Raw genomic sequence first — 27,820 nt, forward strand, 5'->3', positions numbered from 1 at the left:
TACCTTTGACTAATTTTCTATCATCTCATAGTACATATTATCAAGTCGCCTAACTCTTACTAGAGCTGGTATGTGTGGTATTTGTTATATAAGTCCCCCTATCACATCACACCACATCACACCACACGTGCGCACATGGCGGAAGGTATAGCAATAGTGGCATCAGCAGAGAAGTGCAAAGGTGGAGAAGCTGCTTTTATCAAGCTCAACTTATACATGTTTGTGTGTGTGTGTGTGTGTGTGTGTGTGTGCGTGTGTGCGCGCACGCCTGTGCGCACCATAGCAATGTGAGTAGCAGAGATATACATGGCTCCTACGACCTCTTAGTTGAGACCCGGCTCCGTCAGTGCCATTAAGACTGAGCCAACAAAGCACTCAGTCTCCCTTGTAATTCCCTGTGAAGCAGAGTCGATACTCTGTGGAATGACTGGTATGGACGCTGTAGCCAGTTAAACCTTGTCTAAACAGAATAAGCTCATCATGATCCCCTCTCCTAGTGACTGTGTATGTATATCTGTGCATGAGCCTGTCGGTAAATGATGATTACTCTAGCTGGCTGCGTAGGTAAGCTGCATGTTGGTTTAAAGGAATGTTTGTGTTCATTTTTCCTCCCTGACTCGTGGTCTCCCTGCATTTGTATAAAGAGACAAGGCAAGCAGGGACCAAGTGCTGTAGTGCTACACTAGAAACACTATTTGTGTATGTGTGTCAGTTTGTGCTTATCTTAAATGCATGAGTCATAGTTATGGGGAGCCGTCGGTGTGAAGTGTGCTGCTGTTGGGCAATTTAGAGATTTTCATCTACACTTTAAATAGATGCCCCTTGCCTTGGTTGGGAGAAAGATATGTTTTTTTTTCAGCAGCACTTAAAATAAAATTACAAAAGTCAAGATAAAGAGTCGTAGACAAATGTGTGTGACACTGTGTGGTCAGTGGCTCTGCAGGAGCTGAGCGGCTGCTTTATGATAATCTCGGCTGATTGTGCACCTATCTCTGCTTTTACGTGTGTTTTTTCTCCGGCCTTTTTTTTCTCTTTTCATCTCTCTCCTCTCTTGCCCTCCTACTTTCTCTCCTCCTGCTCTGCTTTGTTCCCACTATTCCTTTTTGTCATCTTTTATCTGCAGTTTTCCATTAAGGCCTCCCTCTTTTCTTCTCAGTTAATCTTTTGAAAGCTGCATTCGGACCACACAAACACAACACATTAACACACGTGCTATCCCTCTTTTCCACACATAGACACAATCAGAAATAAGCTTATAAATATAAGCTCTGTGATTGGATGTTTCCAAAATGCTCCTTGTTAACTTGTCTATGTACGTGTTTAAGTACACAGGCTTGTAGTTTTGACTTTTATCAAAGAGACTGAGAGATTTTTTCTAATACAGTTACTCAGCTTTTGTCCTCATGATTCAACCAGGAGAGTTTCATGTCCATCCAAGCCGTGGAAGTGCTCCAACTGTCCGTCACCAACATTGCCAAGGCAGAAAATGAATTCTTCCAGGAAGCCTGGAAGGTTGAAATAACTCCTCCCTCTTTGCAACTCTATGTGTGTGTGTCCCATTTGTGCACTTGTGCATTTGAGTTCTCGCTCAGTCCCCTCTCTCTCTGTTTCTCTCGCTCTCTTTTGCTTTCTCTCTTTTGCTTTCTCTCTGTCTGTCTCTCGCTCATTGATCTGTTGGTAGTTTTGCGTAATGTCATTCTACCTTCACGTCAGAGGCTGTTTTTGTCGTCCCTTACACCGCTGCTTTTGATCCTGCTCTCTCCTCCTTTTCTTCTCCGCTTTCTCTCTCTCTCTCTCTCTCTCTCTCTCTCTCTCTCTCTCTCTCTCTCTCTCTCTCTTTCTGTGGTCCAAAAGGAGTACTATCTCTCTCCCTCTCCCTCTCTTACTCATTCCCTCTCTGTCTCTCTTCGGATCAGTGGCAGTAAAAAGTGAACCGCTTACGATCAGCTATTCTTCTCGTCCAGTGCAACTCGTGCCTTCCTTTCTCCTTTCCCTGCTGCTTGCCGGCACTTTCTACTCTTCTCTCCCTGTTGATTTTTTTCTTTTTCTTCTTCTTTATTTCCTTTTCACCCTCCTCTGACTCTGCAGGGTGTCGTCACGAGTGATTTGTTTGATTCTCTTCTGGCTCTGCAGTCGGGGTGCGCGTGTGAATGTCCGCGTGGAGGAGAAAGTGAGTGTCTCGTCTTGTCCTGCTCGCCTGCATCATCGTATGTGTGTGTGAGAGTGTGTGCATGCTGAGATCTGTGTGAGAGTGACTGTTTATAAAGAGAGAGAGAGAGAGAGAGAGAGAGAGAGAGAGATAACTGAGGCTGCACTCACTGTGTGTAGTGTGTGTATATGTGACGAAACATGGGGGCATGCTGAGCTGAGTACGCTTGCGTGCTTGAGTGTGTGTGTGTGTGTGTTTTTTTCCTCTCTCTCTCTCTCTGTGTGCATGTGTGTGTGTGTGTGTGTGTGTGCGCGCATCACGTCAGCTTGGCTGGGGTCTGGTCGGCTGGCTAGGGAGAGGGAGAGGGAGAACAATATGAGCGGGGTAGGGCAGTGCTAGCATGCGGACCAGAAGCAGGCTGTTGCAGAGTTGTAGCAGTGTTAAGATGATGGCCATGGTCCGGACCTCCCTCCAGAAAGTGGTGGTCTTCCTACACAGGCTCCAGAGGATGGCCATCTCCTCGCCGCGCTACCAGAAACTCTGCAAGGTACGTGGACTCCAGGAGAGAGCGTGCTGGAGGACTGAGAGTTTCTGTTTTGTTTTTTCTTCTTTTTCTTTCATTTTTTTAAGCTTGTCTGCAGTTGATTCTTTTTTTAAACTTTGCTCTCAAAACTTTCAAGGCATTTTTGAGAGTCTGCTTTTGGATTTGTTTTCGATTTTATCAATGTAAAGGCTGTTTGTGTTTCTGTATGCCTATGAGATGGCCACAAAGTTTTTGCTTGGGTATTTTTTTCAATGTAAATGTCACAAATCAGGAGTGCCTCACCAAGCAGTCTGTCTTTTTTATTCTTTATTTTTGGTCTGTTTTATTCACAAGTAATTTGGTTGTCAAGACATTCTGTTCCAGGGCATTGTGTTATGGGGAGTCTGTCACCTCCACAGTATGTTATTTTAAATAAATAAATATATATATATATATATATATATATATATATATATATATATATATATATACACACACACACACCTCACTGACTTTAGGACTTTTGGCACTTTTCTGCATAACAAATAATGACTCCAACTTTATGTGTGTGTGTGTGTGCACGAGAGATATTTTTGTTTGTATAATGTCAGTTTGAAGGGAGTTTTCACACACTAGTTGTGCAGGCATAAACAAACTAACAAGGCAGAGCAGAATATGTGTTGCGTTGTGTTTGATTGAGTACATAGGATATATTGTGTTAGAGAAACTAAGGAGACTTGAGTTTTTCAGTGGTCAGAAGATTGATGTGAGAGTTTACTCTATAATGGCCGTAATGAACAATTAACTCTCCTAATTAAAGTCATTAGCTAACGTTCTTATGGTGAAGTCATTTAAATTCTAAAATCACACACAGCTGAACATTTTGCTGCCACAGAAATTCATTTGAAAAGAGTTTAACAGACTTGTGTTCTTGATGTTTAATGAAAAATCTAAGTCAGTTGTATCACACTCTGTAACCTGTGACAGCCGTTTGTCAGCTCTATTGATTTCACCTTGGAGGAGACAACTACTGCTATGTGTGGACTTGTCATTTTTTTTTTTTTGGGGGACTTTTCCGCCTTTATTTGATAGGACAGCTAGGTGAGAAAGGGGAGAGAGAGGGTGAAGACATTCAGGAAATTGTCACAGGTCGGATTCGAACCCAGGACCTCTGCGTCGAGGCATAAACCTCTCAGTATATGTGCGCCTGCTCTACCCACTGGACCAACCCGGCCACGACTTGTCATTTTTGGTTGCTGATCTTTGTTGCTGTCTCTCTTGCGTTGCACAACATTGACCCGCTCTCAGTCAGAGGGCAGAGGGGACCAGCTGTTGAGATTTGACTGTGAGAGACTAATGCATCAGATCAGTTCCTGATTACTTGCCTGCTTTAATCATGCCTCATCAGTCACCAAACATGTGGTGGTTTGACTTAATCCATCCTTAATCCATGAATCCATCGCTCTTCAGTGCTCCATCCTTTTTTCTACTGCGTGTGTTTAGTTGTTTGTCAGTCTTTCTTTGTACTTTTGCCAAAGTCACAGATAAATTCCTTTTACTGTATTTTACAGGTTTCACTTGCCTCTCTAGTCTTTTCAAATAGGGGAAACGCAGAAAGGAATAAACAGATGGCACAAGGACTAGACTTTTTGAAAAATGGAGTGTGAGAGAGAGAGCGATAAACAGAGCATTAGGCATCAATAATTTTCCTGCTCTTTCTCAGTTATTTATTGTGTGGATGCTGTGCTTGCTTTTACTTGTTTAACCAATTCTGGGGGGAACAAGTGAAATCAGATCAGTCCTGCAGCCCTGCATGTGTACAATATCTGCTCAATCAACACTTTCTCTTTCTTCCATTGTAAACTTTGATTCAACTCAGGAGTTGAATTGCTCATTTGCCACCGTTCAGCATCCTAAGAGGCCAGACCTTCCTGAATTGCGTCTCTACCGGTGGGAAGCATCAGTCATTCCACACTCGATTACCCTCCCCTGGGTTGCATCAGTCATTCCAGCTTCGTTTGGCCTTCCCTTGGGGGAATCAGTAATGCTGGACTTGTCCTGCCTCCCTAGGGTGAGCTCACTGGCTGCCAGAGTGGAACAGTGACTTCTGCATGATGGATTTGCTCGGGGCTCACCCTCTGGGGTCCGGCCATTCTTTCTGCTTCAGGACAGCGCTGGTCCTAAAACAGCCCACCTGGCTGTTGTCTGATTCAGGGTAATAAATACTTAAACAAACTGGTGGCCCTTCTTTAAGCAGATTGTAGTGGTTTAATATATAATGTAAATACTGTAATTATTGTAGGTGAGGAAAATACCTTGAAAGAAGTTACGAAAAGCGTCAAATTTAATATTCTTAATTTTCCTGGGGAACATAGTGTATTCATACCATTCTGTAGCTGAAATAAAAACAGCATATGCATAATATTCAGCTGATATGACTGACCAAGTTAACATTTTGTGATATGCAGGCTGTAGTTTACTCTTGGCAGTCCAATTAAGCTGCTAAGCTTATCTTCTAGAACGTATTGAATCATACCATCATATTGGTTCTCACTATGTCTGTACTGTTACAGGATAGGGCAGGGTGACCGCCGTACCAGCTCTCCAAGCAATAAATGATGGGAACTTTATACAGTCTCCTGAGTCATAACCATCAAGTCGTCTGTTACTGTTAATCGTGCTTGGCTGGTAGCTTTTGGGTGTTTGTGTGCCCCTTTAACAGCACTCATTACGTTGATGTATAATACTGAGCTTAGCAGAAGCCATTTAACTTCAACCGTTTTTAGAGTTGCATCTATTATTTGGTATGTAAATTGTTTTCTTCTCGCACTTTCCCTATTCAAAGCTATAATGTTTAATGAGCTTGTAGGCTATTAGGGATATTTTACATCTATGCAGTGCTCCCTAAGGCTTTGTTTATGTGTATGGTCCTATAGTGTATTTATCCCACACACAGAATCCTACTCACTCCCATTGAAGACGCCAGCTAAACGCCCTAAATGTAAATATGACTCATTGTGATGTCATTTGTTTTCACCTCTTTTGGCTTTACGTCCTTGTTCTCGTTACTTCTTTGCTTGCATGCTCATGACATGAATAGTTTACTGGTAAAGAGTACTTCTGAGTGGGCGCCCGGATAGCTCAGTTGGTAGAGTGGGCGCCCATATATAGAGGTTTACTCCTCGACGCAGTGGGCCCGGGTTCAACTCCGACCTGCGGCCCTTTGCTGCATGTCATTTCCTCTCTCTCACCCCTTTAATTTCTTCAGCTGTCCTGTCAATAAAGGCCTAAAAATGCCCAAAAAATAATCTTAAAAAAGTAGCATGAGTAGCATGCCTGGTTAGCTTATACTGAGGCATACAAGGCCCCAGCAGCTTGTTTCATCTCACCACTTTTGCTCTGCTCTTTCTTTCTGAGTGTAATCACTAGCTGAGAATTGGCTGGGCCCAGCTCCCTCCTGAGAAGTGTCCTCCTACTCTCATTACTGTGGTATTGGCGCCTACTGTGTGTGTGTGTGTGTGTGTGTGTGTGTGTGTATGTGTCTGTGTGGTTCTCCAGCCAAAACCTACTTTAGAAACAGCCCTAAAGCATTCACAGTGTGTAGTCATGCCTTCTCTTTCCTATTGTTTGTCTGGCAAATACTTTGGCCTTTAGGCTCCACACTCCATCCACCTTTTCTTGTGGCTCACTGCTACCCCAGGACAGGTGACTCAGGCATGGGCATGGAGCCCAGCTGTCTGACCTCCCTGTCCTTGAGCTCCACTGGGGTCCTCTGGGTTATTAGCAAGTGTTAGCATTAGCAGTTAGAGCCTCAGGTGCACGCCGATAACCCCCCATTTCTCCCTCTGTCACCTGGCTCACACTCAAATCACAGACTTTTTTGTTTCATGCATGCTTAGACACATTTAGTTTACGAACAAACATGCCCACAATGCATTCTGTTCTCACGCACATGCGCGCGCACACACACACACACACACACACACACACACACACACATTTACTCACTCAACCACAAGTTAACACACACTCACTTATTTGCAGCATGAGTGATGAGTCACAGGTGGGAGAATTATGGGGTAAGTAACAAATTCATGAATGCAGATCATTTAAATTCATCGAGACGATATTGGGAGAGAGTAGGGGCAATAAAAGAAAATGAAGACGGGATTCCGCTCCCAATCAACATTACATGTAAATCACCACAGATGGACCTATTGGCAGTGGTGGTGATTTGAAATAGCACTTAAATCACTAATACAGCCCAGAGTTAAGCTGCGTTCCTGTGCTCAATTGCTTTTACTGCAGCAAGTGAGCGTTCGATTAGCAGAAGATGAGGAGAAACTCACAATGTGACTGACAAATGCCATCCTCGTTCTAGATGAAATATGTAATAAACTACATTTTATACTGTATTTTTAGATGCAAATATAAATGGAGATAAAATCCTTCAACCTTTCTGCCTCTCCTCTCTCTCTCTCTCTCTCTCTCTCTCTCTCTCTCTCTCTCTCTCTCTCTCTCTCTACACTTTGTCTCTCCCACATCCAGTAAAACCATTTATTGAGGCAGTATTGTGTGTGCGTTTTTTTTATTTTTTGTTTGTGCACTACAGCGATGGATTTTTGTGCACACACTTCCATTAGTGGCTTTCAGGCAGATCCCAACAGCAAGCTAAACCTGCTAATGCATGTGCGGTTTATAGTCAGAAGGACGTTATGGTGCTGGAAAGCTCTGTAACCACCAAGCCCCTCAACATGTGATGGTCAGAGTACACAACAGATTGCAGCGACAGATGCAAAGCTACCTATGGAAAATTATATGTTTATTTATATTATGGTTGCATTAATATTGCTTCACAGTTCTCTGTATTGGTTAGATATCGTGATTGTAACGTCTACTTTTCAAAGCAGTATTTTTGTACCTTTGGTTTATTTGATCACCAAGTAAACAAAATTCAAAAAAAATAAATATTTTAATTATTATTGCCTTGAGTATGAAGAATCATTACATTTTAGTATGGGCTAGTGTGTTCAGCCCTTTGGCATTTAGAGCTGGATCTTTACTGGAAATGTTTCAATACTGGTGTCAGTAAGTTACCTGGGTTTAGGGCTGGAGCCAATAGGCAACTAGCTTAGCTTAGCTTAGCATATAGACTGAAAGCAGGGGGAAACGGATAGCCTGGCTCACTGTAAAGCTTAAAAAAACACCTATCAGCACCTCTGAAACCCACTAACCCATTGTATCTTGTTTGTGTAATCCATATACAAACAGAAATGTAAAAACATCAACTTGTGGTTTATTGGGGAGTTGCATGCTGTAACTATTTTGTTTACACAAACAAGCCAAACTCATCACAAACAGTTATGCAAGAACTAGAATAGTGTAAAATTGTCAGAGATATGACTTAAATCAGGAAATCTTTGATCAAAGAATATGTAAAAAAGACGAGACAAAGCAATTAATTTACCTTTAAGTACAGTACAGTACTTATACTTGATGCTATAAACACATTTCAGGTGTGTACCTAGCCGACTTGGCCAGAACTCTCCGATTCCCCTGACATCATGATCTATGGCTGGCCCAGACCACACCGGCTCACATGTGGAGACAGGATAGAGATTATGACGTCCTGCAGGCTCGGTGGCCAAAAGGCACATACCACATAGCATTCAACTCCATCTCAAGATTTTTGCCCTCTTTTTTTTCCTCTCCCTCATGTCATGACCATCTCTCCCTCGACTGCAGCATTGCTGTAAAAATGAATGTTAAAAGTACTGAGACATTTCTATAGACTAATACAGAAAGAGAGAGAGAGAGAGAGAAAAGGGGACACATTGACCTCGAGGCGGTGATGTTGCCAGCTTCAAGTCTCTCTGACCTTCCAGCTCCCCGTCACCCTCCCTTCCGTCACCCACACTGTTTGCCACACCGAGTCAGGGGTCAGCTTAAGTGGAGGATATTAAATGAGGCATGCAATCATATATACTTTGCTGCTCTTTCTATTCCTGGCTTTACGATCAATCTACAGGGACAGGGCATGAGCTCTGCACCCTGCTAGTATCCCACCCTGCCAATATCTATGGTAAGCACACAAACATAGTGCTGACTCACAGTCCATATTGTTTTTTTCTCTGTGTGTTTGTGAATGCGTCTGTGTACCTCTGTGGTCTTGACAAATATCACAGTTTCAGATTGGAGGAGAGATTGTGGTGTGTAATCCTTGCTCTAACACACATAGTGGCCCACTCAATCGGCCTCACACACACAATCGATAGCATTAGGCCAAAAATAATGATCAGAAGAAGATTGACCCAATTATTATTATTATGCAGATTTGACCTAGAAATCTTTTTTTTTTCCCCCGCCTCTCACCGTTACCTCCTGTTACTTCTTTCCTCTTTTCTCCTTCATTCATCCTGTCCTATTTAGCCACCTTAACTTTAACACTCATTCTTTCAACTTTGTGTTCTTCTACCTTTGGTCATTTTTTCTCTCCTTTAAAGGATAATTAATTCTTTAAAAAAATGGCATATTTGCTGGAGGATAACATCTGCTCCTATATGTCTCAGTCATTTGGTTTTATTTCTGCAGTTCACTGAGTCCAAACAATTTTGTATTTCCTCTGTGGAAGACAGGCAGTGCACATTTTCAGTTATCATTCTTCAAACTGCTTCTTCACATCTGAGCGAATGTCTTTGTTTTGCTGTCAGTCTGTTTCTGAATGTTGCCCTTTTTGTCGAGACAAACTTTTATTGATCAATTCAGCAACCTTGTAGGTTCCTTGTACAATCACACTTAAGGTAAAATAACTGGTTTAACTGAGCAAGCTTTTTTTTTTTTTGCTGAGAATTATGAAGCCACACTCCTTTCTTGCTGTACCTGTCTTCTTCCTTTTCTGTTATCACTCCTCTCAGTACCAATTTCCCTAATAACACCCCTCAGTAAGCCAGTAAGTTAGCATATGCTCTGGCTCATATGCTCCTCTTTCCGTTTATGCCGTCATCTGCTCCTTGCATGCCACTCTTAAATCATTCATGCGCAACCTCTTTTCCTCCCATCCTCCTAAAACCTTCTGCCCATCTCTTTCTCAAGTCTTAGACAGATGGCTTACATGCTACTTGAGCATGCCTTGACGCCACGCTTATGGAGCAGATCATTACATGCTGCTAAAACATTGATCAAATGCTTTCCCTGACATGGCAACATCTAATTATACAAGGTCAGATCCTTGGGGGCTAGTTTCCATCACTGAAACTACGTCCACTCACACACTGTATGTGATTCTTTTTGATTTGATTTCTTTTACAGTAAAGCTGTTGATTTACGGTTCTGCGGAGGCTCCATGCAGAGCTTTCGCCGCAGCCTACGTAAGTGGCCTGATGTTTATGCTTGTGCGTTGGTGTGTGCGTCGAGCCGGCATGTGTGTGGGGAGTGTGTGGTAGAGCGAGGGAGAAAGTGAGAGAGTGACGATGATTAGCTTCAGAGCGAGTAGTGATTCTAGAGTCATAGTGGGAGAAACAAAGTGTCTCCCCTGTGTTTTCTGACCAAGGTGGGAAATCTGTAGCAGGAAAAGTTAACCCTCTCCTTGATTTCATGTTGTTTATGGAGAAGGAGAACCAGGAAATGAGTAGGGGGAAATGCACTGCTACCAAGCCACGGCCGAGCGACGTACGCCGCCGCGACGTGTAGTTAAGTTTTTCGAGAGGTGCACGTCAGGCTACGCCGTAGGGTCCGGTGTAGGTTTGTGTCTCCACGTACCTTCGTACGTAGCAACGGTGTAGATTTTACGCAGAAGTATAAATCAAGCTTGTGTACTGTGCATGTTGCCATAAAGAGTCTGTCCTAGCAGCCTCTTGAGGTAAATGTAAACATCTGCACGTAGATGATAACATTATGAAATATGTCAACAATTTGTCAGACAAGACCTTAACTAGGGAATCATCTGAATACCTTGCTAATCAAAACATTGGAAATTCAATTACACTTTCAATTTCCTGTGATGGGCAGACCAGTGACTTGTGGCTGTCAGTGGCCTAAATGAAGAGGAAAGGAGTTTAAAGAAAAGCATCACCTATAGGTAGAGCTGGGCAATATATCGATATTGTGATACGAGACTAGATATCGTCTTAGATTTTGGATATCGTAATATCGTAATATGACATAAGTGTTGTCTCTTCCTGGTTTTAAAGGCTGCATTACAGTAAAGTTATGTCATTTTCTGAACTTACCAGACTGCTGCAACTGTTCTATTATTTAACTTTACCCACTTAGTCATTATATCCACATTACTAATGATTATTTATCAAAAATCTCATTGTGTAAATATTTTGTGAAAGCACCAATAGTCAACACTACAATATCGTTGCGGTATCGATATCGAGGTATTTGGTTAAAAATATTGTGATATTTGATTTTCTCCATATTGCCCAGCCCACCTATAGGTAGTTGTAGGGGATTAAAAAAGCAAAAAAAAAGGGGCAGAAGAAGTACAACAGAAACATGTTACCAAGGAGAAGGTACAGGCAGTGTGCATTGGTTGAAGGAGGAGGATAGTGTACAGAGTATGCCCTCAGAGGTAAATACTGTGGTGCGGCAAAAACAAGAGCAACTGAAAATGGTTTCCGCTGTTATATCACAGGGAGATTAAAGACAAATCGTGCTATATATAGTCTGTAATCTGCAGGAGGGTACAGCCTGCAAGATGAGACAGAGTCAAATGTCACAGTAGTAATCGTGTGGAAAAATAGTTTGATCGGTATGATGGGTCAGAAGCACTTCACAGAAATATTAGGGAACAGTTTGTTTCAGATCTCAACTTTGCCCAAAGGAGTTCTTGCTGTCGACATGTTTGTGCACTAAGCAGCTTTTTGTAAAACTAAAAAGACACGATGTCCTTTTCACACAACATGGTTAAAAGATTAGATACGAGACAGCTCCATCAAATGTGTGATATTCAAGAAAGTTGAGAGAGGGATCAGAGATGACAGGAGAAGGATCAGTGTGAGCCCTGAAAATGTTTGTGATAGTCCAACATAAGCTTTAACTCCACTTGAGTGGTACCTTCACACATCCGACCACAGACTTCAAAGAAAATTCAGAGCTCTTAGATGTGACGAGGAATCAAATTAGATTTACTACAGTGCTGCAAGTGTGGGTGTTCATTGGTTCAGCATATTTCATAGTTATCACCCAAATGTCTGAAAAGAGGGACATTTTCACTCGTCACCCCGGAGGAAATGAGTCTGGCTTCCCCGAAAAGGAAGCAAGGAGGGTGAATCAAAAAGCAGCAGAGGAAGATAAACATGTCATGACAGAAAAGAAAATGGCTGCCAAGTGTTTTTTTTTATGTATATTTTACAACAAAATAAAACTAGGGTGAGGAAAGAGACAAAAGAATGACATTGTAGAAGGACAGAAAATGGAAAAAAAGGGATACTGTGACAAGAAGAAGTGGGAATTGAACTTGGTGAAAGGGTGGGAAAGATAGGAAGAAAGAGGTTGAAAAGACAAGAGCCTGATGGAGGAAGAAATGGTCGATAGAAGGGTACGATTGTTTTTCATCTTTGAGGTTTGCAGGGCTTATTTGAGGGTCACTTGAGAGACGCGCGCACACACACACACACATGCATTAATAGACACGTGCACACTGTCCAGGATCGATCCAAGTGCTCATTTTCAGTCTGAAGGATATTCTCAGATTGGGCATTGGGTGAAAACTCATTTATTGCTTCAGTACATGAACAACTTAATTTTCACCGGCAACCTTGCTTCCCAATGTGGACAAAAGAAGAAATACCAACAAAGCCTATTACACATTTGTGAAGTTTACAGCTGGGTGGGTCTTGTTGAATGTCTCCCTCTTTTAGTCTCCGTCTCCTCTTCAGCGTGTGTGTGTGTGTGTGTGTGTGTGTGTGTGTGTGTGTGTGCCAGTTCGTGCCTGCTAAATATCATTGGGATTAGCACTAGGGGCTTAATTAAAAAGCAATTACCTTTGGTCGCTGTGGGCGACGCTTGGTGGAGAGTAGCTCGACTAATCTGGTGAATGGTGTGAGGGACCCTCAGCGTGCAACACACACACAAACCTGCACACAAATTGTGCAATTGTCTGCAGAATTAAAGGAGGATTAAAACAATTGTTAATTAGTGAAGAGGGGTGGAGGCTAAAAGTGTAGAGAAGGGGCTGTAGTGCCAGACTCACTGCATCCCCCTCTGCCTCTCAAAACCTTTGTATGTTTATTTATGAGGTTAAAGGGGCAAATGATATACCCAGAAAAAAATAATTTTCTGTGATGGGCTTGTAAGCATGCTCTCTCTCCCTTTCTCTCTCTTCCATTTTTGCTTTCTTTCTCTTTAAAACCCTAAAATAGGTTAGCACAGTTAGCACCAGAGCTAATCTTTTAATTTTAAAGCTCCAATTAGATGTTGCTAATGACAGTAATTAGATCATCTCTCTGAGACTCACTGCAAAGTGCCCTTGAACAAAACCCTGTATGCTTGGAACAGTAGAGGGAAATCTGCCAAAAGTGTGTGTGTGTGTGTTTGTGTGTTTGTGTGTGTGTGTGTGTGTTTGCTGTAACACTGACAGAGCTTTGTCAAACAAAGGATGCTTTGTGTTCACTTGTAAAACTGAAGATTTACATGTGAGGGTGGTGAAAACCTCGGGTGAAGTGTGGGTTAAAAGTACAGCCAACGTTATGTTGGTTGAAGTTCAAGAATAGGAAATGTAAGTTACTCTGAGTGGCCGAATTTGACACCCGGACCCGACCCAAGATGAGGCTAAACAGGCTTTTGTAATTCTTCTTCAAAATGTTTACTCACAAATAAAAAATAATTAAAATGAAAATAGCAATATACCATCACATTGTATAGCATTCGGCCCACCAGCACAAAACATGTATACCTTCTTCTAGCTGATAAGCCATTGGTTTATTGGAAATACACATATTACTTAGCTACCAGCATGTAACACTAAAGCATCTCAAAATATTCAGCCTTACCAGTTAATAGATCAACTATGCCATTTCCCAATATCAGCCAGATGAACGTGGCTGGTAAACTCTAAATGTTTTTCCCAGCTGAAATTGACAACAGTTCAAACAGTCAAAATCCAGAACAGAACTTTGTGCAGGTATGATTGTGATGTTCTTTAAGAGTTGTGGAGGAAGAGAAGCGATTCACTGCAGCTGGTTTCAGTGCCGGCCTCCTCTGGTCAACCACATTGGCTATGCTCTGTCTCTCGCTCTCCAGTGGACATTGCGTATGTACTTGCACCACATTACACACATTGACGCAGGCGATTTGCAGACTCAGGGAGCGAAAGAGAGAGAATTTTCTTTACAAGTTACATTTGAAAATAATCCAAACAAAGCCTGAAGCAACAAAACAGACCTAATACCCAACCTGTTGTCTAGACCCGTCGGGTTTGGGTCAGGTTGCTGAACTCTTAGTTGAGGTCTGTGGTCAGTTTTTGTACGCATGTGTGTTTGCTCTGCGTTTGTGAGGACTCTCAGGATTCTCACAGCAATAGTCAAATCAAGGGAAGCCTCCAAATTGAGGTAATTTGAAATGATGTGTTATGAAGTGTTTGCGGTCAAGGTTAGTGTTAATTCTAGGGTTTGTGGTTAGAAAAATAGGATTTAGTCGGTTCTCATAAACAGAGCTACAAATTCTGTGTGTTTATGTATTCTGCTTGCCCTCAGGTTCTTCGATTTGTGGTAGTTCATCAAGATTTAATTTTGGATTGATGTTTTCCATCCCGGAGAGAGACCATTAATTACCAGTAACCATTCTGGGAAAACACGCACGCACACGCACACGCACACACACACACACACACACACACACACACACACACACACACACACCCCTTTACCCCTGGCTGATATATCATAATTGTCCTCTGTTCTCTTTCCATCCTGCCGTGCTCTATTTATAGCCCATTTTAGGCCCTGCCCTGCCATGGCAACTAAATGATTGACAGGACAATCGACGAGCATGCTCAATCCATCTGGTGCTCACCTTCCTCCTGCTGACCTTCTCTGTGACATCACCAGTGTCTGACTGTCTAGTTTCACTCCGCACTGTCTGTGTGTGTGATCATAACTCAGTTTGGATGGCCTTACACCCTGCTGCTAAATGTCCCCTCTCACACAGAGAGAGTACCCAGCTCACAGAGGTGTGGGTCACAGAACACTCACTCACACACTACATTTACCATATTTACATTACATATTACATTCACATGAGTTACTTACCCTTTAATCCCAACCTTTGTTCCTGTATATTAGCTGGACTGTCAGTTTTTATTCAAAGTTTAAAGTACTGTTTGAACACGTGGAAAAAATTAAGTATTAAATCTGTTATCAGTTGTGCTTATTGGCTTATCATGACAGCAACTCAGATGAGTTGCATGTGTTCGTTTGAACTCGATTTTTGTGTAAAAGCATATATTTATGCTTCAGATATATTTCTAACAAGCGTTTTGACATTTTCTCAGATATCAAATTTGACTTTTAATCCTCCTAGATTGTTGAGAACATCAGCAGTCAAGCTCAAACTCATAATAACTCAGCCGTTCTTAGCCTCCAGTGTTTGCACTAAGAGGTCAAGTGCTAAATTTGCAGCAGCAACAGTGTTTTGTTTATGATAAAAAGCGAATGTCCGAGGAATGATAAAATGACCACTAACAAATAATCTTAGTCTAAAAATGTTGTCATTTGTATCCTTAAGAAAAAAACAAACAAACACATTTTATACGATTTGCAAGCCATATTTGAGTAACGTAGTGCAAACTAACAGCAAAGTTATCTATGGAATTTTTTTTTTTTACAAAGTATCAGTATCAAAGGTTATTTGGTGCAAGTTTGAATGTCACCTGTCACCTTTTTATCACAATCCCAAAACAACTTAACTCCACCTCAGGGTTTGAGTCCATCTCTCTTCCTCTCTGTTTGGCAGGAAGATGTATTAGTGCCCTGGAGTGTAGCTGTACTCACCACTAAATCTCCACTCTCCTGTTATAGCACTACAAAGATATTAATTCTTAACTTTATAACGTTTGTTGACAGCATGGGGAACTTACTGTCTCAAGATCAGCAGAAGCAGCATTCTGATGTGTGACAAATTTGAATTTGGCGTCATGACTATATATTACATATAAGTACATGCTTTGGGAATCTAGCTGATACTATTTTTTGTCTCTGCTTAGCTGCATCTCAGTGTGCCTGTCAATTGAAGTATTACATTAATTATAAGTTTAACTAAGTATAACATTCATTCTCTCCATCTTATCCACCAGCATCCAGTATTCTCTTAAATATTTGCTACATGCTCGAGTGGTTTAATAAAGACTTGTAAAAAACATTTTATTTATTTTTCCACGCATGTTAAGAGCACTGTTTACCATGAAAAGGCATCCATCTATCTGCAGCAAACAAAGTGGAGGTGCTCTAGTGTCTTTCTCCCCAACTCAGATCTTTCTTTATTGAAATACTTAACATCTAATCTTTGTATGGAAAATTCTGACGCCATTAACAAGGTGTGGGCTTCATTGTGTATGGGTTACAATACCATACAGCTAGCAAGCATGAACTGCAAGTGCTGGTTGCCATGACACTGGCAGCCTGTTGGAAAAGAAAAAGGATCACCGTGCGGGCAGGCGAGAGGAAATAGAAAGGAAAAATTATGAAGGAACAAGAAATGTCATCTTACCCTACACATGAAGTGGAGATATACTTTGGCTGTATGGTCACAGTCAAAAAAGTGGCAGTTTGTGTAAAGGTTGCAGTTTCATAACAGCAGCTAAGGCTGACCACGAAAAATAGTCCTGACACAAGTTGTACCCCTCGCGACCTCACCACTGCTACATGAACCACGCTTGCTCTTTTACCACTCCTTTCAGGCCTCATGTCCTCATGTTCCTCAGAAAATTGTTATTTATATTGTATGACAAAACACCTATGCATGGACAACAGGAACCGCAACCAGCATGACGTCACTGCGCTTGATTTAGTTTGAGGTTAGGTTGAAGTAGGACTACACAGGTTTTTAATAATGATTGACTTATATTTTGGTCAGCGTACCTTTATAAAAATAATGCAAAATTTGAAAGCATTACTTACAATTATTACAATGCTGACTGGTACTTAGTAGCACAGGCTAATCAAAAAAGCCTAGTTAGTCAGGAGACAGGGTCCAGAAATCCCAGGTAACAAGACCTAAGTGCATGAAATCAATCGAAGTTAAGTGATTTATTATGAGCCCAGCAATTAGAGGAAAGTTTCCATTTTTATGACAAGTGTCAGTCAAGCTGAATAAGGGCCAGACTGCCAATAAAGCGAGAGTAGAGACAGCATTCATGCTCATTCTAAAGTCTGGCTTCCAGAGGCTGTTCATTGTTCATTCCCAGCCATTCAAATCGCTGGTACAGATATTTTAATGGCTTCAATTATGATAAAACCAGCTTGCACAGTAAATTGCATGCATTAGAGTAATTGTATCTGGCTTGTGTGGTTGTTCTTAAAAACTCATGCCTGCTAACCCTTTCTGTGGTTGTGATCTTTGGTTTCTTATTAGAAACAAGACAGTATGCAGCTGTAAGGAGTTTCAAATGCTTACCCCTCGTCTCCATTGTTGTATGTATACCATAGACTGTATGAAAAAAGGAGATGTAGCCTTCAGGTCTGAAATGTGAAGCCAATGCGGAAATGCCTCAAACCTGTCCTGCATGGCCACTGGTTACCAAAATAAGTCCAATTGTATAGAAGTCCATAAGAAAATTACCCTACATATCACTTGATTTATTACCTTAGTAAATATTTTCATAATGACTTTAAGGTTTCAATCGCTAGTTTCAAGTCTTCCTCAATACAGCATGAAGTTCATTTAATTTTGGTCCCATTTAAAGTAAAATAGCCAGTAAAGTAGGGGATGCTTTAGGTTGTAGCTAGCTTGTGACATGTCGCTACTATGGCGACCTGTCAATCAGGATAGAGGCTTAGCAATGTCTATCCATGGCACTGAACGTTCACCCTTTCACAGTGTGTTTTCAGTTCATCAAAGTTAATTGTAACATTTTAGTCTCCTAAAAATGTCTTGTTCAGGGTTTGGTGGTACTAAAAGACACTCTTTGACTGTTGTTTTTTTTTTCACAAAGTACATTTTGTTTTAAGCCTGTTTTTTCGCTAGCCAAAGTTAGCATTCCAGTTATTATTACAGGTAAGCGAATTACGCTAACCAAGCTAGCGTTAGCTGATATCTTAGCCCCACCCTCTCATCCAAATGTGGTCACTTCTGGCTCCAAAAAAAAAAAAAAAAAAAAACCAAGACATTGGCCAAAATGCCAAACTCGAGGCTTCAACACGGTAGTTCACAAACAAATTGGTTACGTCACGGTGGCTACGTCCACTTCTTTTATACATTCTATGGTGTATACATACTAAGCAGATGATTGTTTGACCAGGCTGACCTGTGATTCGCAAGATGAATACTCCAACACTGCCCAGAGTTCATCTTTGATTCAAATTAACAAGGCAGCTCTGCACTGCTCTTCTAAAAATGCAATAATACAAAAGAGCTATAAAAAAAACTCCACAGCTGAGCAAGGCATAATGCTTTTATTACTTGGATGTGAATTCACACTGAATCGTAATGTCCAGCCAAAGCTCTCTTGGGCATTGCAGACTATATTTCTGCCACAATGCCATTTCATCATATGAAACAGTTGTAAGTCTGATTGGATGCCTCCCAAGCCCCAGAATTGTATTTTCCCAGTAGTATGAAGGATATTGGGCAGATGTGCTATGTTGCTGAATTGCTTTTGGGAACTGCATGTATTAAGGAGCTGAATTGGAGGGGACAAATAGTCAATGTAATGGAAGATGGCCTTAGGCTATCTGTGGTATAACTCAGTTTTTCTCAGGCTATTGTCGATTTTATTCACTTCTATTCTCCAATTTCAGTACAGAGCAATCACATGCGGCAGAGCAGTTTTTCCTGTATTTCGTCTCTGTCTTCTTTTTTTTATTTTTCTTAGAAGTTTCTTTGCGAATGGCCCAGCGGGCCCTGTGACTTAAACATTGCTGGTGTGAGATTACACGTTTTCTTTTGTCTAAGATCACTTGTTTCTGTTTATACACTTGCACTGACAGGCTTGGGCCTTAAGCTAGGTGGTAAATCAATTTTGGGCCATAGACGTGTCACTCAGCACCTAATTGCTCAGTTCACTAGTATACTTTAATTAATCAACACACACAGTTGCACAGACACATTCAGGCGTGCACACACGCAGCAGCTTTGCCACTTTTTATGGTTTGTCACAGAGCAGACTAGATTGATAAATGGCTTTAACGCTGGAGGTGCTGACTGATGTTTGTGAATCTAACGCTGATTGGCTGCACATTTGAGACGTCACATACACTACGTCACATCTCTAACTCCCAATTTTATTGTTATCCTCTTTCCTGCTTCTACCTTACTATCTGTACTGAGTGTACAGAGTGCCTTGGTACATGTAATACTGGACTGACAATTATAAGTGCAGCTTCCTTTATAAGGTCAGGCCACGTTTACTGGAATCAATGAAACTGTGATTATATTCTGGACACTTGTCGCTTAAATGGCTTTCTACAATATTGTTTTGTCTTTTTTTTATTTGAGTGAGATATGTACTGGGAAGATAAGGAAAGGGCATTTTACACATTATTAAATTAAAATATATTTAAAAAGAATACACACACTTGTAGTTTGTCAAAGAAGCCAGTATATGCACATTAACAGGATTTTACGCTTATTTTCTTTCCATGAGGGTTGTGTGTTCTTTGGATGCTCTTGTGATTAAATCGGACTTACAAGTGTGATTTAAATGCTGTCAGCAACATTGCAGATCTTTTCTTCAGGGTTGCATGTATCAAAACATTGCCCATTGCATGGAAAATCAAACTGGAAAGAAAGTAACACCCACCACAACACTGCCAGCATAAATAAGAAAACTGTTTTTGTACTGTATATTTACATTTCCATGGTCCTGTATTGCTTTGATCTCTCAAAATAGACTCAATTGTAGCACTATGTTTGTGAAAGAAAATCCCTATTTAGGAAAACTTTCTTTGGAGATGAGCTAATTTTGGTGTATGTGTCATTAGTTCACTTTGCCAATAAAATATGGTGACTCACTGTTGGCTCATTGTTGCTCCACTCCTACGACAGAATGTACAAGGCACATGTACAGACTAAATGCAGACCTGAACAGACTCATTTTCCTGCTACAGATGCTGGTTTTATTCCTTTTCTAAACTTGGCTGTTCTGCTCTCCCTACTCAAGGACTCACCTTCCAGCTCCTCATCGTTTCCCTCTCTCAGTAAAGGATTGTTATTATTATAACAATATATTATTATAGCAATGTGAAAAATTATGGCTTGATGTTATTTTTTGTTTCAGCCTGGGATATCTCACATCTTTTATTGATGTTGAAGGTTGGATCTGGTGAGATTGTTTGTCATGTTGCCTTGCGGGCATTTTGTTTTATTGATGTAGTCTAGTTTTATGGGATGACCTTTATGATAATATCATGTGCTGGATATTTCTGTTGGCAGGTGACTTGCCAACTTTATTTTCATATTTTCAGGATCACCTGCTTGCTCTTCTGTGCACTGAGAAAAACATTTCTCCAATCTTTGATTCAAAACCTTTCCATGCTGATTGGTTATTATTAGTAATACATTGCCATCGAGCTGCAAACAAGGCAGATGATTCTTGAAGGGTTGACATTTTCATTATTAACATTATTACCATTTTTGAATCATTTTATATGAGATTAATTAAGAAAAGGTGATCCATTTATCTTTAAGCTTTGACTCAAACCCACTGGACTCTACATTCTCCAACCTGTCTATTAACGTATGTCCTGTTTCTTGATAGATCCCAAAGCTGCAGAACTACATTTTAGAGAAACTACAAGAATTTTGAAGAAAAGGTTCAAGTGTATACATGTCACACTTGATAAGTCCCAATCATTTCATGCAAACACAACGTTGTTAGCTCAGTGTAGTTGGAAGTAAAACATTAACAAATAGAGTAGCCAATGCAGCAACTTTATAGTATATGGTTGAGTTTATGGTTTTGGGAGAAATTTCTAATTGTTAAAATATTGTATGGCCTTGAATTTCTCTCACTGTAGTTTAAAGTATCAGAACTAGGGCTGTCAAACGATACATTTTTTTTAAAATCGCGATTAATCGCTGAAGTTCTATAGTTAATCGCTATTAATCGCATATTTTATCACATGATTAAAATTCTATTATTTTGCATTTCAGAACAGTTTTTAAGTACATATTAACAATCGAAAGCAATTTTTACCAGTGTATCTTGATTGGGAATCAAATGAATGCAAAGAAAGTTACTTTATGAACTTGATTTTAAGATTTGTAATTATTTATTTACTGTAAACAAAAGAAAAATGTGTGAATCTGTCATTATTGCACAATTCCCTAAAAAACAAAAAAACTAAAAATCCCTATCCTTACTAGAGTCAATATAGTGTTTAGTAACTCCTAAATAATGTTGATTACTCACTGACGTCCAGTGATCACCGGTTAATGAGACAGCATTTGCAGCACCTTGCAGCAGTTCCAGTTGGGCTGCTTTCTCCGTGTCGTAGAGGCTGCGTATCCGTGAAAACTACTGTCCCCCTCGACGGCAACGAGACAGGTCAACCGTAGTACGTCTTTAAGACCCGAGTCCTCTACGATGCTGACAGGTCTGCAGTTAGTTGCCACCCGTTTCGCAAGAGCTGTAGTCATTTTTTGGGATTTGGTTTCATCCACAGGTTGGCAAGTAGCACTCTCCAAAATACTGCTTTGCCTGAGTGGGTAGCATGCTAGCGGGTAGCATCACGTTAACTGTACTACTATGCTTAGCTCCGTAAGTGGTAGCTCAAGCTTGACGTGCTTCGGTGATATTTTAATTCGGCTTTACACAATGTGTATATGGCTTTCGACTTGTCTACGAGCCGTCCGGAAGTTTTGGAAAATAAAAAGCGCCATTCAGGATTTCATTGCTGCTGTCTTTCTCCATCATGCCTGCAGCCTGCAGCAGCAGGATGTGTGACGAGGAAGTGGCAGCTTGATGATAAGCTAAGTAGATAAGTAACGGTGCTGCAAAGGGTCAAAATAGTAGCCTGTTAGGCACGACGCAAAGCCGAGTGCAGTGTAAAATAAATTAACAAATGCCGGCATGCGATTAATGCGATTTAAAAAAAAAAAAAAAAAAAAAAAAAATGAATCGCATCGCGTCGGCCCTTAATCGCATCGCGATTAACGTGTTAACGCTGACAGCCCTAATCAGAACCAATCAACCATGGCAATTACTCAACATCTTTTCTTAAAAACATCATGCAATCTCTAGCTTTAATTGCTCTCTGTGGTTTTTATATAGCAGTGCCCTGGGACATTTATATTCAACATGTTATTATGTCTCCGGACATGAGGCTGGCATATGCCTAGTCTGCACCACAGTGCTGTGAATACTGTATGAAAACCAGTCTTCCATTGATCCCAAGCATGTACCCATATTGTAGTGTCACAGCTGGGCCAATCACAGTCACATTTTTTTTTTTTTTAAGATAATATTTTTGGGGCATTTTTAGACCTTTATTTTTCATAGGACAGATGAAGACATGAAAGGGGACAGAGAGGGGGAATGACATGCAGCAAAGGGCTGCAGGTCGGAGTCGAACCCGCGGCCGCTGCGTCGAGGAGTAAACCTCTGTATATGTGCGCCTGCTCTACCCACTGAGCCAACCCGGCCACCACAGTCACATTTTTACACGATGAACGGATTATCTGAGTAAAACGCACATCATGGAGGCGAAATGTCCCATTAAAATAAACCGTAAACATCCTAAGCGGCATCTTTTTTAATTTTGTCTAACAAAGGTACTGTAGAGTATAACCACTGTACTTTTCCACTGTACATCCTTATCTTCCTTGCTGAATCCATCAAAAGAGTCACCTCAATTTGTTTTTCAGCCAGTGTTGTATTTAGGTCACAATCTTTTTGTCTCCCTTCCCCTCAATCTGTTCAAATAGTTGCTGCACATAAATTAAGTTAACATCTGAGTCAATGAAAAAAAAAGTGCTTTAAGACAGATAAATAGAAGAAAGCCACTCATGGAAAGTAGTGGGTCACGTCAGATCATCTCTGTTTATCTTTCCCCCGCGCATCTCTTTCTTCTCTCATTTGCTTTTTTATACTTTACTTGTCACTTGTGTCAGGCACATTGGAGGTCATAGCTAACTAGCGTGCATCGCTAATAGTCTCTTTTTCCTGAATGCCTGTCAACATTACAGAGTCATTACCTTAATTTCATCTTAATGTTCATAGATTGATGGTAAAGGCTTTTAAATATCTAAAAGTCAACCTCGTGATTACATTGCACTAGACATTACATTTTAGCACAGAACAGTATGTACCCTGTCTGTATGTCTTTCTTCAAAATGTTTAGCTATAGGTAGAGTTTGGAGCTTGTATTTTGCCTCACTGTGCTGCAGTGCTGAACCTTTGCATCTGCAGGACTACAATATGCAAAAACTATAAAAACAGGTGGAGAGATGAGCCTCACTGCAGTTGTCCTAAAGCTTTTAGAGCACCTCTTTTGAATTTGAATCAATACTGGCTTCTTAGGAAGAGAAACTCTTAAGAGAAACTGTAATGCTGACCATTACTCTGGACCACTGCATTTAGTACATTTACTCTGTGTAAAAATTAGCTTGTATATTTGTTGTTTGTTTGATAGAGAAAGCGCTCTCAGCACAGGCTGCTGTTAGCGTCGTGTCAATTTTGAAACCTTGGAGCATCCTAATATCTCTAAAGAATGCGGTATCAGGAAGAAGTGGTCAAGTAAAATTAATGTGTGCGTGTGCGTGTGTGTGTGTGTGTGTGTGTGTGTGTGAGAGATTGCATAAGCACACCACTTAAACACTGTGGGTAATGTCTGCTACATGATTTAGAGATTGGGCTTTAAAGTGCTCATATTATGCTCATTTTCAGGTTCATAATTGTATTTAGAGGTTGTACCAGAATAGGTTTATGTGGTTTAATTTTCAGAAAACACCATATTTTTGTTGTACAGCACATTGCTGCAGCTCCTCTTTTCACCCTGTGTGTTGAGCTCTCTGTTTTAGCTACAGAGTGAGACATCTCACTTCTGTACCATCTATGTTGGGAGTCGCACATTCGCAGTACGTACTGCTAGCTTGTCAGTTGCAGAGTATGAGGGAGTGCCATGCTAGCAGCTAGGCGAGCATTATAACGTGTGTTACAAAGTGACGCACGTTCGTCACGGAAGTAAAGGCTGGACTACAATAGAGCTGTTTGGAGCAGTTTGTGAATAGTGTTTTCTGTTGGAGATGGTAAGTCCCTTTGGGGCTTTTTCACTTTGTAAACCTATAACGTGCACAAAAAAATATATAACACAATAAAGGAAAGGGGAAAAGCCAAAAAGCACAATATGAGCCAATTACTGCGTCACAACTCTCCCGGTCAGGGTTAAGTGGACTAACAGAGAGGCATGAGGCGCAAATCACATCCTGTCATCAGACTCCAAGCATATCTGATGACAGTCATGGTGGTGGAGAGAGAATAATGGAAAAATAAGTGCAGTGTTGGAACCTTAAATTTGGTTATAAAAATAAAATCCTAACTCAGTTGTTTGTTTTTTCTTTTCACTCAGAGATTTTCTGTGCCCACTGTTCTTTCTGCTTTTAGCCAACTCGGTTTAAGGCCGTTACACAGTGAATAGAATTAAAAAAGTGTGTGTTTGGAAGATTCGCGATGGTAAACATCTATCACCAGGATGTCCTGGATTCTTCAAAGCATGTTATTATTTAATTATTTTAGCTGGGAAAAATAGGATCTCAGCCACATACTAGGTTCAGTTACAGAGGCCGCTATCATCAGGGCGGATGGTTCAGCAGTTCAGGCTTCATTAAAAAAGGGGACCTGTATTCTTATTTTTTTAAGCACTACCAGTCGTAAACATGCTTTATGCTAATATACGGTACACAGCTGCCCAAGGAGCTGTGCTGCTGTTTTAACCGCAACAAACTGTATGCTAATCATGTAAAGCAGACTGACCCTTTATAGTTTACAGTATGTTGTGGACAGCATCCACTGCTGGACAATATGTACACACTTCTATAATTGCAGAACTACAGAACCAGTATGTCTTGAATTTTAATATAGATGTCATGTTATGAATATATTCCATTTGCTCAGCAATAGTAGATTGTGGGACGATATTCTACCTCCCACAGATGACTAATGACCTCATATTACTCAGACTTGACTTCTCATTCTCTCAAAGTTCTATCTCACTGATTAAGTGTGTAATACAATGCATTTCAAAGGTCTAATGTTGCAGCCATTGCAGCCTCAGTGCTTTTATACTTTTACTTGGTTGCTGTTTTCATTCTGATTTACAGTATCTGCGTTGGCACTATAAAGTTATCAGTTCCCATCGTGCCTTCGGCTGGCTTGTGTTGTCATCAACCTTCTGTTGCAGACTACTGAATCTGTCAAGGCAACAAACAAAAATGAAACACTTTTTTTCACATTGAATCAGTCGTGCTCTTTTCTTTTTTTCTTCTTCATACAGCTGCTAAATGTATAGCGGGGGTCAGAGTGGGTTAATTAGGTACCAAAAGTTAGCACTAAATAGATGCAAATCATAAGCATGAAAATGGATCTTTGCGGTCATCTTGCACTTAGTCCAGATGGATATTACTATCACTTAAAAGCAACTGCATTAAACATGTTAATGCATTTCTTTAGGGCTGTCATCGACTAAAGAAATTCTTAGTCTACTAACACTTATATGATTTTGTCGATTAATCGATTAGTTGATGTAATCGACAGAGCTGTGCTCTTTGAGAGGTGGTTAAGACTAGAAAAGCACAATATAAATGTAGTTAATTAACCATCTGTAAAACTGAGTTTCTCCACAATTAATCCTGCAAAAGCACCACTTTAAATCTTGTGTTTACCAGAAATGTGCTCATAAGTTTCTTGGAAATGAGTAATTAAGCATGAAAAAGCATAAAAAATGACTCATCAACTAAAGAAATCTTAGTCGACTAAGACCAAAACGACCGATTAGTCAACTAATCGACTAAGAGGTGGCAGCCCTACATTTCTTAGTATGTTCTACATTAAAGTGCTTATCATTGCTGTTAGATGACCATATTACATGAAAGGTTATTTCATTCCTTCCCACTGGAAAGAGCTCTCAGGAAATAAGCTCATGCTTTGAATGAAACCACTACCCACTAGTTGAACAGCTGCATTATATTGTATGTTTTTAGCAGCATGGCTCTGGGGATGGCAACATCTTTCTGTCCACTACTTTAGTCCAGACTGAAGTATCTCAACTATTGGATGGATTGCTATAAAAAGTCCCCAGAAGATGATTCCTTAAGGCTTTGCTGATCCCTTGACTAACAATGTTTTCACTTATCCTTTAAAATATATCATCTAGTACAGCCATGCATGGTTCCCAGAAGATGTGCCGAATACTAATGACTTTGGTGATCCTTTGACCTTTTGACTACCAAATGTTAACATGCTAACAAGATGATGAATATGGTAATAGTTATGCCTGTCAAACATCAGCATGTTAACTTTGGTAATGTTAGCATGCTGATATTAAGATTTCGTTCAAAGCACTGCTGTGCCTAAGTACAGCCTCACAGTGCAGAGTGGCTGTAGACTCTTGTTGCATGACAGATGCTATTTATAGCAAACTTAAGTAAACTTACTTCCATTGAAATCGTTTGTAATGTTACATGTGCTGCTTTGGTAGTTCTTTACTCCAGGATTACCAAATACAAAATGTCCTTTGAAAACAGGACTGTTTTAGTTGTCATTGGCAAGTCAGCTTTTTGCTCTATTTAAAGCATCTTTACAGCTGTATAGCAGAAGCCTCAATGATTAGAATAGCCTTTGAAACAAACCATGAAATTGATGACAAGCTAACACATAATCCACAGAATCCATTTGAATGAAGAACAATCCATTCAAATTATGCATAGAATTGATGCCATGCCAACAATCGAAAGTGAACTATAAACTACACGCTAAAGTAATTTGGTGTACATGAGTAGCTTATTGTATTTCTTCTTTTTTATATTTGTAAGAAGCTCTGAGAATCTGTGTTTATAACACTAAGTGTGTGCTGGTAATTTATTGTATGTCAGGATGGTAGATATGTTTGTGCGTAACCAAGAGGATTAGAGTGTAAATGGAGGAGTATAGTGTAGTTGTAATAATAGACAAGACAGTCAGTCCAAAAAAGTGTCAATAAGTAAGCTTCATGAAGACACTTCACTTAGTTATTACCATGTCTCCTAGTCTATTATTAAAGTATTGTTTTTCTTTGCAGTCACAATGTTGTGTATTAATGATGTGTCAAACTGTGCATTCTCTCTATTTGAATGATTAACAGGATTCATTTCTGTATTCGTAACGATTTCTGACGTCTGCGTTGCTGTAAATATGTTGGCGTATGGACTTTTCGCAGCGTATCAAACTAATGTGTACAAGTGTTTTGTGAACAACTGCATATTTCAGGGATCGCTTTAGTTCACCATAATTGGACAGGCCTTTCATCTCTCGCTCTTGCTACTTTTGAATATGCGTTTCCTCATTGAGGGAGATCAAAGGCAGCACTTACAGATTAAAAAGATGACTGTGTGTGTGTGTGTGTGTGTGTGTGTGTGTGTGTGTGTGTGTGTGTGTGTGTGTGTGTCTGTGAATACTCATAAAAAAACATCTGAGGGAACACTGATATCAGTCACCTCTGTTCTGTGCTTATCACTTTCTATCTGTTTGTCTTAATCCTTATCCAACTTAAAGGCACAGCATCCAACTTGAGTTATGTCATATCTGAAACACTCTTTTAATAGTGGGGTAAAAAAATAGTTGGGTCTTTGGAGCTATATGAAGTGATTTTGACCACTAGGGTGTAGAAAGTAGACTCCAAAACAAACAATATTTATATATATATAAGAGAAACATTCTCTGATACACGGTTGCGATGTCAGCGAACATTTACCCAACATTACTTGTGCAGCAGCAACAGAGAACACAGATTTCC

At 40.4% G+C, this 27,820-nt stretch overlaps 1 protein-coding gene across 7 annotated transcripts in view; it reads left to right on the plus strand.

The window, feature by feature from the left end:
* utrn (utrophin) overlaps positions 1–27,820 on the plus strand; it is a 190,884-nt gene that overhangs the window by 66,450 nt on the left and 96,614 nt on the right. Inside the window, exon 1 of one of the 7 annotated variants that reach the window (XM_031322142.2) lies at positions 1,347–2,696. The exons of the other annotated variants lie outside the window; for them this stretch is intronic. Within the exon in view, the coding sequence (XP_031178002.1) occupies positions 2,550–2,696 (147 nt within the window). The 5' untranslated portion in view covers positions 1,347–2,549. Of the gene's footprint in view, positions 1–1,346; positions 2,697–27,820 lie in introns of those variants that run through there. 7 annotated transcript variants of the gene reach the window in all.

The sequence above is a fragment of the Sander lucioperca genome, chromosome 19 (assembly GCF_008315115.2).
Source record: "Sander lucioperca isolate FBNREF2018 chromosome 19, SLUC_FBN_1.2, whole genome shotgun sequence".
In the NCBI taxonomy this organism is placed as follows: domain Eukaryota; kingdom Metazoa; phylum Chordata; class Actinopteri; order Perciformes; family Percidae; genus Sander; species Sander lucioperca.